Below are 19,161 nucleotides of genomic sequence, written 5' to 3' on the forward strand. Positions count from 1 at the left end.
AAAGTGTTAGACTGAACACAATGGGGTTTAATTAACACTGATGATTTTACTGTGTATTTTGATAAGGGTGTCATTTTTACGCTCAGTACTGAAAAATGAAGTACACTAACCTTCTCGATACATCGAAACTGTACATGGACACTGAATGGAGGCTGGTGCTATTAGCTAACAGCGCTCACAACAGCTCTCTCAGCTGGAAAAAGTTAAGCTTTTGGAACAGATGCTCATCCATGCCACTTCTCCCTCACTGACTAATCAAAATTAAGAAAGGGTGGGACTTCTGAGATCAGCTTTGTCAACAGCAATGGCAGAGGAGACCCGGAGAAGACCTCTAAATACTCAAAAACAGGACAGATATAATAAAAAATAAGTGAAAATATAACTTTTTAAAAGAACAATAAATCAAGTTGACAAAATATTAAAATTCAATGACAAGTCCATGCCTAAGTCTTTAGTTCATCACCAGAAAGGTGAAATTACAAAGAAATACAGAACTGGGCCAAAACTTAACTCTGACAATCACTGATCACAAGTTCACCTGAGAAAAGAGCATGTGCTACTGGGTAGTAGGGTAGCTAAAAAGTACTGTTTGTTCATTCAGAGGACTGAGCCTGCAGTCAAATTATCCCCCAGAAAATCCCTTCTAAAGCAAAATGACAATACTTTAACGTGCCATTACTTTGACTGCAAAGGCGGTGAGGTTTTGGAGTCTTTTGATGGAGAAGGACAAGAATAAAGACATAGGAGGTAAAATAATGATGTAGGAGGAAGAATTAAGCAGCTTTGTGTCAGATAACAGGAAGAAATCCCAGTTGAAAGAGGATGAATACAGTTTATTTGATCAGCTTGAATTGTTTAGGAGCTACTCTTAGCAACAGGACACCACAGAGACACAAAGGAGTCTCAGAGAGCAGGTCAGACCTGTGGGAGAGGAAGTGGGTGGCCTGTAACTCCAAGATCGATGAGCCTGTGTGGCCAGCAGTAGTGGGTGGGTCATGTAGTTTATGGAGAGAGTGTGTGTTCAAAGAGGTCAGATCCATTAAGAGACAACAAGGGTTTGAAACCACAGAGATACCACATTTAGATTTAAGAGACACAGGAAAAGGAAGGTAGATATGGCTGTAAAACATGAGGAAAAACAGTGGAAAGGAGACAGAAACCCACAAGGGGAGGATTTTTGTCTACTTGGGCAGCCTCAATGTTTGTGATAATGAGTGAGGAGTTCATCTGGCAGTGATGTTTGTTATGTTACAACACTGATGTCTCTGTTTTCATCTTCCTTGTCACTGGAGACTGGGCTGACCTAGAATCTCGAGCTCTGCAGACACATGCTCCGACATCCAAGACAAATAACTTATTCAATACACAGCTGCTGCAGCGTTAATTGATCATGATGACGAGAATGGAATCTGTAATTTCATAACTGCCCTTCATAAGCTCAGAAAGTACAGCAGCCAGTAATACACAGTTACTTCAAACATTTTTTTCTTCCTGTAGACTAATTCTGTAAAAGTGAATATTTTCTGTTTGAAGTGAGGTTCTTTCAAAGCTCTTTAATGCAAAAAAAGGTTTTGTTGCTGAGTAAATATTAAAACATTTTTTATGCATGTATCTATTCAATGGTATTGACATCCATCCAAACTGGTCACAGTTAAAACGTTATGGTTTGGTGCAAACATTTATATGACGAATGTGTCTAAGACGGGTATGGCAGTCTTTACAGAAGGGCTGGACATAAACCCCACACTAGGAGTGTTTTTGTCCACTTTCAGGTCATTTTCTAAACCTACCAGTCACAGTGCAGGATAAAAGTAGCATTACAGAGTTGTGACAGAAACATACTCACTGACCAATGAGCCATGCCTCCTCCTCATGTCAGAGTAGTGTTTAACTACAAAATGGGCTGTGAGCTGAAACAGATTGGTCTGTTGTCACTTGAGCCCAGGGCAGCAAAGATTTGCATCCCAAACAATAAGTCTACCTACTGAAGGTGTGTTTAAACTAATGCCTCGATTAAAGGAAGTCCAAGATGACTTCAAAAAGTGTGTATGTGGCTGTGACTCATAGTCAAAGGAGCAGCTGTAAGTTCTGCCACATCTGACAGCTTTAACAAAAATCCCCACTGGATGTAGCTCCACTCCCTTAGAAATATAATATGTAGAATTTCTTTAGTGAAATGTCTAAATCAATTTTAAAAGTGACCATTCCTTTGTTATATTTTTAAATTCTTACAGTAGCTTAAATATTTCCAAGTTTTCAAAGACTGAGAAATTCTTAATTTCTATAATTGTAACTAGGGCTGGGCAGTTGCAAGGTGCAATATTTCTTCGACATGAAATGTGTGTCAAAACACCTGGTTAATACAATTTTTTTGCTGCATAGATTTTATGCTCTACACATCATACCAACATTTAAATGTCTATTTATTAAAATAGTTTACAGAAAAACCTACTTTCCTTGTTTTTGTACATTTGTCTCAAAACGAGACTGACATGAAATCACGATTCCCTTTAACACAGGAGTTCAAGTAGCTGGATAGCTCGGTTGTTTACATCACTGACTTTGGTACAGGATACTGGGGGTTCAAATATCAATCTGTGCACAATCAGTATCCAGAGTGTACCCTTGGACAAGGTCTTTGATGCCCTGAACACCTCAGATGCATAGAAGCATCTGCTAAATGGCACTGTGACATTGTATATCAAATTTGCAACGAGTCAAACTAATCACAGTTGAATGGGTTTTACCAAAATGTTTGGGAGTTTAATCTGCCAAATGTGTGATTTGTAATATAGAATGACCTTTTGTTTACATGCTACTTAGGAGATATATAAGAGGAGGAACTTAGAAAAAAATTGCATACGAAGTTGCAATTGCAATACTGTGAGAAAAAAAATAACAATTAAATTATTTTCCAAAATTATTCAGCCCTAGTTGTAAAAGGACGTGTCTTGTCATGGTGGCTGCCATAAGTTCAAACTCACCTCCATAACAAAAATAATAATATTAATAGAGCCACCCCACACTTAGCATTTCCAGCAACTTAAGACCGGCACTGCTCAGTGCCCCACACCTCTGTGGCCTCCGTCTCAATACTAGAGCACTTCCAGGTTCATGCTGGAAGCACTCTCAGGATGCAAATGTGCACTGAAAGTGAAGCTACAGCACATGTGCACACCCTGTGACCTTCCAAGCGCAAACCTGCAAGTGCCATTATGATAAATTTATGGATGAAAACAAAACGTCAGTTTTCTGTATAGTAAATAAGTCTTAGGGGGTGCTGTTTTAAATGAACAGAGTCCTCATTTAAAACAAGAAGTAAAAAGTGGAGATGAGTGGAGATGGGCAGTGCTGGTCTGTACTTGATTGTGTTATTGTTTGGTTGAGAAGCTCCTGGTGGCAGAATTTTACATACTGTGGGTTTAATTCAACAAAGAAGGCATTTTATTTCCAACAAGTTCTTAACAATAAAAGTACCCAGTGATTCTGCTGTAAACATGCCTTTGATTTGAAAAAAGCATATCAGTAAATGGGTGTTTTCAGGAGGAGAGACTTAACAAAGCACAGTCCTCTCAAATTAAAAATGCAAGAGAAAAACAAAACTTCAGACCACATGGAGTGAATTAGTAGCTATGTCATACAGAGAACTGAATTAAAAAAACTGAAAAACTAGAATGCATGATGCCAATATCTGATATATAGATATTTGAAAATTAGTTTTAGTTGATACCTTTATCGGTACAAATACATAAAAGTAGGTCAGATCAAAAACATCAGTCCTGAAAACTCACTTCAAAGTTTTAGGGGTGAGGATGAACATAGAAAAGGCTTCAGCTGACAGGTCTGTTGGTCCTGCCTAACAAAAAATGGGACATTTTATTTACAGCTGATATAGGCCAATATTTAGAGCCAATATTTTGGTTGTAAACATTATTTTTAAGCTAATATCTCCCTGTACTGCTATCAAGTCAATGTTATCATAAATCCCCATTAAAATCACCAAAAGAAGGTTCTCAATGTGCACCAGAAACGGCAACAGCAGTACAAACAACGGATTGATGGACACGTTACATACACTTTAGAAACCCTAATGAGGATACATTGCTCCAAAGGTGTGTCTTTTTATCGAGGTCGTGTTTATATCATATTTATGAACCTCATTGTTTCATACACTACAAGCAGGATTAACTTTAAAACGTTGTTCCCAATAACACCAGATGAAACAAACGACTTGCAGTCCCATTGCTTGAAAATTAATTAGACTAAGCTAGCATTATGCATCTGGGACCTTTTGTTGCTTTAGTCCTTGTATCTCGCACCAATCTGTGACCCCAAAACTGAAGTGCAAAATGAACCTTGATCTCTGTGAACTGTTACACTCCTTACTTATTTAAAGAAGGATGCAATTCCCTTAGGATTCAATGCAAACTGGTAAAACACAACACACAGTTATAACTACTATTGAATTCTCCTTCCTTGTGCAGAGATAAGCATCTTTTCCCCAGCAATGTATAATGGAGTAAAACCATTTAAATCTGTTTTCAGTCCATGTTTTCACACATTCCCTTCTCATAACTTCAATTATTCTCCAATATTGTCCAATTTCAAAGCAGAGTTGCCTCCTGAAGAAGGTTTAATGTTTCTAGGACAGATGATAGTGTTCACAGCCTCAATCTTACAATAACAGATACCTCCTTATGTACTCATTATAAATTAAAAATGCCATACTGTTATATAAGCCATATATTAACACAGGGCTGTATCTAATCATGTTACCATGAGGCATCTGACACCAGTGCTACTAGATGCAAACAAACGCGCACACACACACATTCATGAGAAAAACACACATGCATGAAAAGCCGAGTACTTACAGGAGAAAAACACTCTGCCTTATCCGGTTTCTTTTTCTTTTCCCAGACTTTGCAGCACAACCAAAATGTTTGGAGATAAAAGAAAGGAGAGGAGAAAGCAGCAGAGGGTCATTCCATTCAGGACTAAACCCCGCTGGGTGGAAAGCAGAGTAAACGGCTTACTGAGAGAGAGGGGAGGACAGAGAGGGAGAGGGAGGGGGCGGGAAAACCAGACAGCGAGGGAGAGGGTGACTGGAAGAGAGAGGATGAGCGAGTGCCGGAGCAAATGTATGCGAAAAGAAAAAAAGTAAAGCAGGGAGACGGTCAGGACCGTGAGATGAGATGGAGGGAGAAGGAGCAAATTTAACTGAGGCTGTCCTAATATGTCCTTACATTGTTCTCACTGTTTCAGGACCATGGACAGAGCTCCACCTTTACTGTAAAAGCAGAAGAGCAGCTGGAATGTGAGATACAAGAAGTAAAAAAGAGGACACAAGAAAAAGGAATGGCACAGACAGAATGACGAAGTAAATATCTGCAGAGACCAAACTTTAAAAAGGTCATATGTGGAAAGGAAGTTTACCCACAACCCAGAGTAACCTGAATCACCTCGAATAAAACAACAACAAAGGAAGACATCAAGGGTGGTGGGGGAAGTAATTTTCTTCTGCTTCATACCTCTACTTCCTGTTAAAAACAAACTCCCATGTAGACGTTCCTTATTCCAATTAATGAGACAATGTTATGTTACAGTGTGAGTCAGCGCTCTGTGCTGGCATCATCTTAAATTTCCTTTTGGGATCAATAAAGTATCTATATCATCTAATCTAATTTAATACTATAACACTATCCATACTGAGGTGAGCCAATGTTTGCCTTAGTATTAGCTATCAGTGTCAGAAGCCCTGATGTGGTAGTTTAACCAGTATTGGATTAACTGGAGCTTATCCAGGCATATGTTCTAGGGGTGTGGCTTTTGAGGACTGCATTAACTTGTGATACAACCATTTGTAACAGTTTATACACGCTCAGTCTACATATCATCACTTTGTTGGGTTCTGAGGGGTATGGAGAGCATAAGAACCAGAAAGAAACATTGTCAAAACACCTGACAAGACTTGCCCGTTAAAACTAGGAAATCAAATATTTCTCTTGCTTTGAAAAATTAAACCTAAAGTTATTTGATGCAGCCATGATCAGCTGACCCCCAGCTGATGCTAATTGTCGCCTCCAAGCTCCACAGCAAACAACACCTCTTTCTCTTAACACAGCAGTGTATTTAAATATGGCGTACTTCTCACATAACCCTGCTTGCATTAATATTGATGCACCATCCTCCACCCCAGCCTCCTCCTTTATAGCATAAAGCTTGCTGTAGATTCATGCTACCATGGATTAATTGCTTTTGAACTAATTTTATTGTATTCAATACACATTGTCACAAATGTATCTATCCATATGGGGGTTTGTAGCCATGGGCTCCCTGGAAAATCAAAGCATGCTGCTTGACTAACCCAGGGAGCATCTTTTGTGCAGAGCCTTCTCCACCAAGTAAAACTGTATATCCATTTTGCAATAAAATGGTTAAATGTTTAACTAGAGTGTTCCTGACTGAACTGTTGGAAATGTTCAAGGTAAAGCCAGTGCTTAAAAACTATAAATAAAATACATTCAGCCCTCTTAAATTAACAACTAGAGATGCACCAAATTTTAAAGGGATGATACCAATATAGATATTGAAAGTCACAATTTAGACAATTACTGATCTAATAATGTTTTTATCACCTCTTTTGTGTAACACTTCATCTGTCCAATATTAAATCTGTTTTTTAATTCCGCTGTTAGGTCTAGTGCATACCAAAATTAAATTACTTGGTACAGCATAAAAACATTACAAATATCAGATCAAGTCACTGTAATTGTTGAGAGCTGATGCTTGTGAAAGGGCTAATATTGGCTGTTAAACCAATGTATTTCTAATTTTGACATCTCAGTGTGGAAATTGTACATATTGTACTGTAAGCACTCATGTTACGATCAGATGCTGTCAAAGATCAATATAACCCTGTTTGTGAAATGAAGACGCATCACTTTAAAAGCTAAAAACATCTGCTGTGGATCTGCAGTTGCTGCTGACTCCCTCAGCCACATCCGTTTGAACTCGTTTAGACCCAGAGAAACCAATGAGTGCATGACCAGTTCCACTATCTATGAATTCATCACTAAACCTCTTCCCTGTTTCTGCCAAAATGCACCATGTCAGCAAGTATTCACTCAGGCTAAATTTAAATATGAGTCTATGTCATGCTCACAAATTGAAGCTACCGCTGGAACAGCTGATTCAACGGGCTGTGATGATCCCACTTTCACAAGCAGCAGTGAAAACAAAGCAGACGAACCCATAAGAGAGGTCATATTGAAGTGAGGAGAAACACTGCCCCCTGCTGGATTAAGTATCACACTACAGGCAGGAGCTTTAGTTAGCTGTTGGAAATCCAATCTCACACTAATTTAGAGCAAGAGGGACAGGCAATTTACAAGAAGAGGCTTAAGAATGGTAAAGGCTTTAGGTGTGACATCAGTGCTAATGGGGAGCTAAAGTTATTGATCCTCAGGCTCAGGTCTGTTGTCATGAGAAAGAACCTCAAAGATGCCAGGAAAAGACAGACTAAAGATTAAAGTTGGGACAGAAGTCTTATAGAGTATTATTGGCTTTAACTTTTCTAAAACCCTCTTCTGTAAGAAGAGGGTTTAAAGTAAGTAAGAATCCAATAAGTAAGAATCCAAAAAAGGACCAATTACACAAGGTAATAAAAAAAAACAGCCAAATCCAGGGTATCAATGATTTTGATCTCTATGCAAACACATGATGTGTCGAGGCTGAACATGGTATTCTCCTGAGGAGATCGATGGGAGCTTTTTGTTCCCCTGTGGAGGGCAGGTTAATAAATGTAGCAGGCCTTTCACCGACCCATCTTTGCAGAAAAAAAAAAAAAAAAAAAAAGCAGATAAAATGAGATGATCTTAACCAGCATGATGGCAATACGATCTACAAATAAAGTTTTTTCTTACATTGGTTATTCAAACATTCAGTGCGTCTTTTGATACCACATGTTTAAAAATGATACAATCTCTTTTATCCTGTTTATCACAAGTATTAAAATGTAACAGAGGTTTTACAAATATCGATGAACAAGGTCTACAAATGTTGATGTACCAGGTCTACAAATATCGCTGAACAAGGTCTACAAATGTTGACATAACAGGGCTACAAATTTTGATGAACAAGGTCTACAAATGTTAATGTAATTAGTCTACAAATGTGGATAATACATGTTTACAGATGCTGATGTTACATGGCTAAACTGTTAATGACATGCCAAAAAATGTTGATAAAACAGATCTGTAAATGTTGATGTTACAAGTCTATAAATGTTATGTTGATGTTACAGGGCTACAAATGGTGATGTTAGGTCTACAAATGTTGAGGTTACAGGTCTACAAATGTTGATGTTACAGGTCTACAAATGTTGATGTTACAGGTCTACAAATGTTGATGTTACAGGTATACAAACGTTGAGGTTACAGGTCTACAAATGTTGATGTTACAGGTCTACAAACGTTGTTGTTACAGGTCTACAAATGTTGATGTTGCAGGTCTACAAATGTTGATGTTGCAGGTCTACAAATGTTGATGTTACAGGTCTACAAATGTTGATATTATAGGTCTACAAATGTTAATGTCACAGGTAAAAAAAATTACCTAGCACTGTATGAAAGTTTAAGCCTTGGTATCATGGCATCCCTATTTCTTACAACATAAAGTAATTCTCTATGATCCTGCAGTATTTCTTACCCAACCCATTGCAGCTACATATACTTAGACTCGCACAGTGCCCCTTTTCTCACATTCACTTAAATCCTCCTCCCACAATTGGATGAGCTGTGAAAGTGAATGTTAAAGAACACAAAGACACGTTCATTTTGTAAGCCTAAAAGCAGCTAATGAGGGAAACAAAGGGCAAACAATTTGTTGTTAGAAAAAGCATGGCAGATGAACCTGACACCGTTTCACGTATCCATGGGATATATTTTACATCTATCCGGGAAACAGAAGGTTGATACAAAATAATAAACAAACGCATCAAGACTGTAATACAATGTTAAACTTGTATACTAGTATAGAATTAAATGGTATTGATTTACAGTTTATCTGCAGTTATTAATGTATTAATTCACCTATCTTAAGAAATAAATGTTAATTTTCAGTACTTCTCCATACTACTGTTCCTTAAAATAACAGAAAATGTATCCTTTTGAACACCTTGTTTAAAAAAAAAGAATAGGGCATCAAAAATATTGACACCCCATAGGGAATGTGTTGTATTGTAGCTGGAAAATGCTTACTTTAGCTGAATGAGAAAACAAAACCATGCTGCAGAAAATGTGCACATACAAACAAATAATGTCAAACACAAATCAAATCCTGTACACAGGTGGATCAATGGCCTACACTTTCCAAATACAATTATACCAGCAATATCCCTCTCTTCTTTACTGGAAGTGGTGAGGTATAAAGCACCCACATTCTTTCCCAGTCTATATTTAGTGATATGACTTTCAAATGGAGGCCACAGGAATATATAGCCCGTCTCAGTCTCTGTGGACCTTGTCTGCAAAAGACTGGGGTAGAAAGGTTTTGGGATGACGCCAGGGTGACTGTAGAATAATGGCTGTCCCAGGACTTTCCCACAGCCTTTGACCAGCAACACTTAATACAGCCATAGAAGAATAAGTCCCCTTGGATAGGAGAGTGTTGTGTGGTCAGGAAGGAGCTGAAAGGAAGCCCAGTTGTCACAGTCCCATTAGCATATACTGTCTGATTCCAACTCCACAAATCATGCCACACTGCCCCCTCCTGGCCTACATTGGAATCAGAACTGCATTCAAGGTGGGCTAATGTGCAAGGAGGGCTGGGCAACATGGACCAAAAATCACTTTCAGTATCTTTAAGCTGAATAGCAATGCAAAATATAAAAATATACTTTAAAAAATCTCAATGTCACAGTACCAGAATTGTAAACTTTGAGATGTTTCTAGTAAAAGTCAAAACCGCAACATTAAAACTGGTTTGATACCATGGCAGTAAAATCAGAAGTCCTAGACAATGTAGAAATGAAAAAATAGATCTTAAGTCATATTTTTAATATTTATATTGGGGCTTCCATACCTTTATTTAGAAAAGCAATAAGAAAGCAATCACAGTCAGAAAATGTGAAAAGAGAGTGGTGAACGACTTGCAGGAAAGGAGCCCTAGGCTTTATTAAAACTTGGGCATCCTGCTTCGAGGACTATGTTCTCTGTTCCCAAGGCACACTGGTGTACAATACAATACTCTGGTTGCCTTGGCTTAATCCTAGTTGTGCCATTAGTGAACATTTTTGAAACCACTGCTCCAGGCAACTAGTGCCCCTTAAATTAAATTTTTAACCAAAAATGAGAGAGCACTATTTAGATTGCACAGATAAGCTGATAATGTTTGGAAGGGTGGGAGGAACTATTAAAGAGTGACGATCCTAGTGTCATCCATCCACTTTCCAAATATTGCCAAAGTATCTGTACAATTTATAGTATGTAGGAGTTTGACTGCAGTTCATTATAATAATAATAATAATAATAATAATAATAAAAAAACAATGCTGCAAATCTAGGACTTCTATTCTTTTATCATTTTACCAAACAGGTATTAGTATTATTCAGTTTTTTGGTAATAATAAAATAAATGCTCCTTAATAAATCTCAATATTTAATTGACAATTATCCATTTGGACTAAACATTTGAGAAGCATCTTGTGCTGAAAAGGAATTTTACTGTTTGTGGTTTTTACTTCAAACAATGTTTAACTGAGCATTGGCATGTTTTTTTCAAAACAATTTTACTCATTGAAATCACTCATGTCCACATGGAGTTAGAAGAAACATATAATGTAAAATATCATCTATTATATGGATTTCAACAATATTGTCTTACGCATTACCCTGTTTGAAAATGTATCAACATATCTTATTTACTTGATATATTTCCCAGCCCTTGATGCCTGCTGTGCTGAAAAACAAATGTCAAATATATTTATCTCGACTGGCCTGAAGAGCATTGCCCAACATTCTTAAACACACCTTTTACCTTGAAGGCCTCTGAATAGCTATTAAAGATAAACACAATTTCATGTTTGCACAGGGCTGCTCCAGCCCAGCCTTTATTTATCAACGCTAAATTTTGTCCCACAATGCCTTGCATTAGTGCCTCATGGGTGTATTAAGCCTCTGCAGCTTGCACTTAGGCTATAAAAAGCATGCCATGCAGCTTAAACTTTCCATTTAAGTAGCTGCTTACTGCAGCTGCCCTTACCAGACTGATCGTTCATCATGCGGATGGCTTTAGCTTTGGCCAGCTCTAGCGCAGTGACCCATCTCTGCCGCTCCACTTCCGTGCTTGCCTTCAGGTGATAGGTACGGCCGCCGCTGCTTAGGACGATGTTGCAGGCATCCTCTGTGTCGATGTGTGCAGTGGCTAAGTTGATTGTCCCACGACACGTATGGGCCATTTCTGCCTGCGTCCTGCAGAAAAGACCAGGCAGGAAAAAGGACAAAGGACAGAGAGAAAGGAAGAAAAATCAGACACAAAACCATGCTGAAGACATGTTTGCAAGACCTTATTTCTCATCACAGGAAGGGAAGTACAACTGACAGTTCAATGGCCAAGAAGCACAAGCAGGGAGGTGAGGAGAGACACAGAAATGCCACAGATCATGAAGATTCATTTGAAGCCAAGCAGCAGAGAAAGAACTTAGTTATTACACTGAACAAGACACGGTTTCTTTGAACCACATTTATTCATGAAACTTGAACCTGACATTAAAACAAATGCGATAGTCTTGTTTTCTACCTCACACAGCACGGCCTGCCTGACCTGCTGTGAGCATGCTGAATTGTGGGTATTCTGTGTAGCCTCCACTAAGACCAACTGTTGCACATTCAGTGGGCCACAGTAGTCTAGATAATAAGGCCATTGTCTGGCTCCAAGCCTCTGTAGTGAGCAAAACCAAACAATGAATAACAGCATGAACAAAGAAAGGACAGAGTGTAAAAAAGAGAGAGAAAGATAGCAGGGGACAGAGCCAAAGCAGCAGAGCAAGAGATTAGAACAAAGAGCAAGGACAAGGGAAGAGTGTTGTACATACACGTGCTGTGGAAGTCAAAGCCAAACATGTAGACTGAGTGTTTCCTGAATATATCGTCTAATGAACACTAACTAAACTCCCAGACCACTTTCTTTGGCTGAAAACTTAAATACTGGGATGTGAAGAAATGTCGACAAATCTTATCTAAGTACAAAGTAGTTAAATGCATAACAACTTCAGTCTACTGGCTGTTGTCAGAATTCAATATTGCTGAATGTTTATGGCTCTAGTTAAAGAAGTGTTTTCTTGTTTGAACGCTCCACTGACATTTCAGAGAATCGTTATATCAACATTTTAATTATGAAGCCAAGTTACCAAGCTGGCTAAATATTCAAGGCCTGAAAACTATAAAAGATAAAAATGTTGAAAATGGAGAAGAAGGCAAAGATGTAAGACTATGTTTATCTTTTTTCAGAAAATGAAGGAACTACTTCGTATGAAACAATCAATTGCAATTCCTTGTATTATAAGCCAATTCTACATCTGTCATCAGGTGAATCTAGCTGGTAAAGCTTCAATCTTACACGCTTGTGCCCCATCTAAGAATGACTAGACCAATCAGTATCAGGTATGCTTCTTTCAGAAGCAACACAGACCTTTACATCCTAAATTATTAATGATTAAATTACAGTGCAATCAGAAAGTATTCAGAGATCCTTCACTTTTTTCAATTTTCTTATGTTGCAGCCTGATGCTACAATAAAAAAAACATTTACCCATCATGACAAAATGAAAACAGAATTTTTGATATTTTTGCAAATTTTCTAAAAAATTTTTTAAAAAGTAGCTAAAATATCACAATGACAAAAGTATTCAGATCCTTTGCAAGACTAGGTTACTAGGTTTCTACCATTTCTCTGGATCCTTGCTGACATATTTCTACACTTTGAATGCAGTCTTTGCAGTTTTTGCAAATTGGGCTTTCATGTTTACTATGTTGCACTGAGGACAAGCTTCGGTCTAGCCACCCTGCCATAAAGCCCAGATTGGTGGAGGACTGCAGTGACAGTTGTCCTTCTGGAACACTGTCCCATCTCCACACATAATCCCTGGAACTCAGTCAGAGTGACAATCAGGGTTCTTTCCTCCTCTCTAACTAAAGCCCCTCTCCCTGATTGTTCAGTTTGGCCTGGCAACCAGCTCTTGGAATGATTCTGGTTATGTCAGACTTCTTCCATTTGAGAATTATGGAGGCCACTGCGCTCTTGGTAACCTTTAGTGTAGCCAAACTTTTTGCAGCCTTACCCGGATCTGTGCCCTGCAACAATCCTGTCTCTGAGCTCTGCAGACAGTTCCTTTGAGCTCATGGCTTGGTTTTTGCTCTGATATCACTGTCAGCTGTGAGGCCCTCTACGGAGAGGTGTGTGCCTTTCCAAATTATGTCCAATCAATTTAATTTTCCACTGGTGGGCTCCCATAAAGGTATAGAGACATGCCAGCAAAAATCAAGAGAAATGGGAGGCAAAATTTTAGGTGTATTTTCAAAGGGTGTGAATCCTTATGTCAATGTGATATTTTAGTTTTTATTTTCAATAAATTTGCAAAAAAAATCCAAAACTCTGTTTTCACTTTGTCATGGTTAATGAACGTAGATACATGAGAATAACAATGATTTTTCTGACTGTAGCACCAGGCTGCAGCATAACAAAACTGAAATAAGTGAAGGGGGTCTAAATATTTTCTGAATTCACTGTGTATCAGGCTATCTCTGTAGCTAAAAACAACCGTTAACTTCAGAAGAAGTAGAAACTGAAAGCTGAAGTTCACAGGGCTGTAAATACTGTCATACCAACAGCAGTCAAATCAATGAAAGACATCTCTGTGATATTGTAGGATTGTGTGTTATGTTATCTTCACCCAAACATGAACTCTGTTTTCTTCAAAAGTGGTTGACATCAAACAAATTTGTGTCTTCTACAGAAGCACAATGTACCATCTTTCATACTCAAGTTGCTCGTGATTAGGCTATCATGGATAGTTATGACTTATAATCAAATATGCGTCATAAAAAATGAATGGGATTCTTACTTTTGGAATTTTGCCAGCAGATACACTGTTAAGCTCTATAATATTAAAATCCTCTAGGGGGAATCATCTACCACTCACATCCTCTCCTGCCCATCCAAGTCCCCAGCATCAGCTGTCGATTCAAAACATTTCAAACTGATCCAGCTCTGGACCACCATGGTCATGGCCTACAGGAGGCCTTCTTAAACTGTCACTCAAGATTTAAGGGTAGATGCACCTCTGCAAAAACTCTCTGGGGATTAGTCCCTCTTAAAGTTAGAACCTGACAGTGAACAACACTGCAGCAAAATGTTAAAAGCTTCTGAACATGATAGCAGCAAAAAAAAATGTAGTTTACTAAAGGTCATGAATACGGGGCAGCTATTTATCATTGCAAGTTTTTAAATAACGTCCTTGTTAGAGTGCCCTTACTGCAACTAATGGGATTATAAGTAAACAGAAACACATTGCATTTGCAGTTCTGTGTGGTAAAACTGGCTTTCTCTCATTCTGTCACGGTCAGTCAAGCTGAGCTGCAGGCATGGTTCATCATGACCCTGAGGGATGCTGAGGCTTACACAGGTCTGCACTCAGGCCACAGACAGATGACTTTTCTGATTAACACCCTCAAACTGAGAGCAGCAGCTAATCAGCCAAATCACATGCTGTGTTGTTTCAAATTCAACAAAATTATCCTTAACTCTCAGGGTCACATGTTCAGTATGCTCATCCTCACTGCTGAAAACAGCAACTCCAAAAGCAATCATGTGAAAGTGTCTTAGTTTGTCTGTGGGTACAACTTCTAGGGCTGGGAGATACAGACCAAAAATACAGACCATCTTGATGTTTTGTTAGTTAAATGCAGATTCATGAAATACAGTGCATTTCTGTGTTTTCATATCACAGGCCTATTCAGTTAGTTTGGAATGGGGGCCACTTCCTGAGAAAGCATCTATATGTAGGGCCAGTGCTGGAAAAAATTATTTGCCCCCTTCCTGGTTCGGTTGCTCTCTCCCTCTCTCCCTTTTTTTTTTTTGCATATTTGTCACACTTAAATGTTTCAGAACATCAAACTGATTTTTAAAGATTCGATAAAGAAAGATATGGCCTGTTTAAGGTAATGACACAGCATCTCAATCAGATTTAAGGCCACAAGAACACTCCAAAACCCTCATTTAGTTTTTTTAGTCCATTCAGAGGTGGACTTGCTGGCATGTTTGGGATCATTGACCTGCTCCATAATCCAAGTGTTCTTGAGCTTCACGTCATGAACTGATGGCTGGATTTCCCCTTTGAGATTTTATGGTAAAGAGTAGAATTCATGGTTCCATCAATTACAGCAAGTCATCCAGGTCTCTCTGGTCACACACTAAGGGGTATTTACATAACAGAAGAGGCTGGATACAGTCCAGGGGTACATATGCACTCACTTCCCGCACAAAACTGGAAGTGCCTTTTTCTGAACATTTCTCCTTCATTATGAGAAGTGTATTCATGAAAACTGACATTGTTTTTTGTTTAGTAAGTAACCTCATGAGGTGATTTTTTTTATTCAAAACTAGAAGCATTGTGTGTGTGTGTATATATATATATATATATATATAGTATTGTGAAGGAGGCTGTAAATGTCAAGTAAGGGGGGTGTCTATGTTTCAGAATGGTCACTTTTTAAATCAATACAGATATCTAAGTGCAGAAATTCTACATGTTGCATATTTAAAGGGCCATAAAAAAGGACCTTAGGGGCCTGATTTGGCCCCAGGGCCTCCAACTGAATAGCCTGGTCATATGGATTAAGATATATATATATATATATATATTTTTTTTTTTTTTTTTTTTTTTTTTTTTAAACGTTACATCTGAACAGGATTATTTATGAAAACTAAGGAGGAAAACCCGTTTTCATAAATATCTACCTTCTGTACGTGGGATATGACTTGATAACTATGTGTTCCAAAATGATCGAATCTCCATCATTTTAATGATCACAGTAGTGTTGGGCAATTAATCCAAAAATAATCAAAGCCAACATTTAGAGCCTCTAACGGACGTAAACTTGCTTTGACAGTTATTTCATTTTTTCCCCTTGTAATTCTCCTCTACTAACGCACCAGCCCATTAAAAACACACACCTGGTTGTATAGTCATATGACTGGCAGCCAAGTGTTGCAAGGCATGCTGCCTGCCAGAAACCCAAAAGACGAAATAGTCACTACACAGAGGCGCCGAGACAGACATGGTCAAATCTATTCTGTCATAGTCTAATTTGCCACTAAAGTCTTATTTTTACACAGTTGGCACAGACGCACGCACACGAGCCTTTGCATGCTGTGCATACAGCAAACAAACCACTCTGAAATGCACAGCACGATGAATGCCACTGTGTGTGTGAGCATCACAGACAGTGCTCTTCCGCAGAGGCGAAGAAGCTTAAAACATTTTGTATAAACTGCACTTGTTGCTCTGAACCAAATGTCCATGTGTGATGTGTTTTTTCTCACCACTGGTGTGTACGTGCGCACTTCTGCTGTTCTCTCTGTGTCTCCTGCTTGTGCAGGCTAGGTAGTGATTCATTAATGCATAATTTAATAAGAAATCTCATAATGTTCTTATTTCAAACAATCAAACCTCAGTATGTAAGTGTGCGATAACAAGGGACTGATCTTTAATCAGGAGATATCAGTCAGCATTGATAATCATCGGATACAAAACATGATAAAAACTCTTATGTTATTGTGTGTCTTGTGTTATGTTATTCCCAAATACTTCAGGATTCCGGGAGAAACAAAGGTGCAGTAACATTTCTCTGTTTCTATGATTTTAATGACTCAAGAGTCACATTAACAGGCTGGGATGAACTGAGTGTTAATAATGTCCATTTACAGTTGCAAGAAAAAGTATGTGAACCCTTTGGGATTTCTTGGATTTCTGCATAAATTGGTCATAAAATGTGTTCTGATCTTCATCTAAGTCACAACAATAGACAAACACAGTCTGCTTAAACTAATACCGCACAAACAATGATATGTTTTCATGTTTTTATTGAACAAATATATATTAATATATATTAAATATCATAAAAATATCAACATATTAAATATCTATTTAAATATATTGAATAATAATTCAGTAGTTGTAACTGAGGTAAAAATTTCAATTAATGGTGATTTGGATTTTTGCCATCATACAGGAAGGTAATGATCTTTAGTACAAATTGTAACTTAAAAAGAGAGGGAGCACTGTCTAAATTCAACAACTGAGGGAGAAAATCCCTCATTCCTTGCCGGTCCCTCCCTGTTTCACAAATGTTGCCAACATATTTGTGCATTATTTTTTTATGCATTTTTTTGATAATTAAAAACAAAATATTATCCAATATTGGCTGTTAAGGATTTTTTTTTGTTGCTGTGGTATAAAACAGGCATCAATGTCATTTGATTTTTACTAATATCATTGATTCTTCTAAATGGAATAATGTATCGGATAAATAAATTGATAATACTCGTTTCACAAAAAAAAAAAAAAAAACTTCAAAGACTGCTTTCTGGTTAATAAGCAGTGCCTTCTTTATATCAGCTTTTCACTGAGCTTATGCCTGGACTTTTTGTTTCAAACAATGCAATCAGTATTGTATTCAGCAATGGCCAGATTAAGTCAGAAGAAACATATAATATTATTTTAATGTAACTTAAACTATATTAATTATCTTACCTGTTAAATCTTTATAAAATGTATCAATATATCTCAAAAACATAACATTTTTCCTAGCCCAATGAAAAAGTGTCTGTGTTTCTCTGTGGGTGCTAGCATCCATCCATTCAGCCACAGAGAGCCCTCACTGCCAGCAGCAGCTGCCTCTCAGCAGCACTAAGCTCTCTCTCCACCAGCTCCACTCTCTGTTGACACTGACAAGGTGTCTGCAGCCTCATTAAGTCACAGGTTGAAGTGTGTTTGTATGTTCAGCCAGACTGTGATTTCCCTCACACCGATTCAACTGGTTGAAGTCAAGATTTGTTATAAAGCCAAAGCAGAACAAGTGTTTCACTGTTCTACTCTCCTGCTGGCTCTCCACGCACATCAGTTTTGAAGAAAACACCGCGCTGGAGCCATGCGAAGCCGTGTGGATGGCGGGCAGGGATCCTTAGCAGCCCAGTTTCCAGCCGAGCCCAGCCAAGCTCAGCTGCACAATCCTGGCTGTAAGTGGGTCAGCAGACTGAATGTGCTGCTGATGAGTAAGACGAGATCCACAGCTCTGATCGCCTCTGCCCTGTGGGGAGGCGAGGCCATGCAAAGGCCATGAAATTATACAGTCAAAGATTCTACAAAAGCTGGGAAAGTGAGATAAGGACTACAGGAGCACTGAGGCACTAGTAAAGGAAGGGCAGAGGTGAGATGGGGGCAGCTGAGAGCACGAGACAGGGTCCTGTACGATGCGCTGAGCAGGCAGAGAATTTGCAGTGCGTTACCTGTCTGTCCCCTGTGCACATATCCTCATAAAACACATATCCACCGATCTGGAGCATGTAATGACAGAACAACAACCAGTGAACAACACAGAATAGACAGCCATAAGCATGAGGAGACATACGTGCAGGCAAGGGATGTGGAGCAGTGTCAGGAGCATGACAATGAAGATGTAATTGTGGTATATCACTTAGCATGTAATGCTTGGGAACATGGTGTACTTCTGACAGAGTGAACACTAACTACAGCTGTTACACTGAATGGAATTGTCATGATCAGCTAAAACTAAAACAATGGCATAACACTACGAGACCTGGGCAATATGGACTTAAATTTAAATCATGGTATATTTTTGTATTGTGGTGTTACAAAATGGAGAGGGATCAAGCATTTAAATGCATTTTACTACCACTACCACCCTATTTCCCCCCTTTACAAGCTAGGGATGTGATACTCAACTGTGCATATAATCAACAAAAGATGATCAGCAGAGATACAATTTGCAGTAAATGTATGGAGCTACAGGGTTTATAGCTGCTTCTTTGGCAATGATCAGAGCCACAGCCCACTTTGAAGAATCTTCATGGATTTAGGGC

At 38.5% G+C, this 19,161-nt stretch overlaps 1 protein-coding gene across 1 annotated transcript in view; it reads right to left on the reverse strand.

Moving 5' to 3' along the window:
* The window catches only part of osbp2b (oxysterol binding protein 2b), a 119,825-nt gene that overhangs the window by 90,867 nt on the left and 9,797 nt on the right, over positions 1-19,161 (reverse strand). The window contains exon 2 of the mRNA XM_041787132.1: positions 11,263-11,471. Within this exon, the coding sequence (XP_041643066.1) occupies positions 11,263-11,471 (209 nt within the window). The remainder of the gene's footprint in view (positions 1-11,262; positions 11,472-19,161) is intronic.

The sequence above is a fragment of the Cheilinus undulatus genome, linkage group 5 (assembly GCF_018320785.1).
Source record: "Cheilinus undulatus linkage group 5, ASM1832078v1, whole genome shotgun sequence".
Lineage (NCBI taxonomy): Eukaryota > Metazoa > Chordata > Actinopteri > Labriformes > Labridae > Cheilinus > Cheilinus undulatus.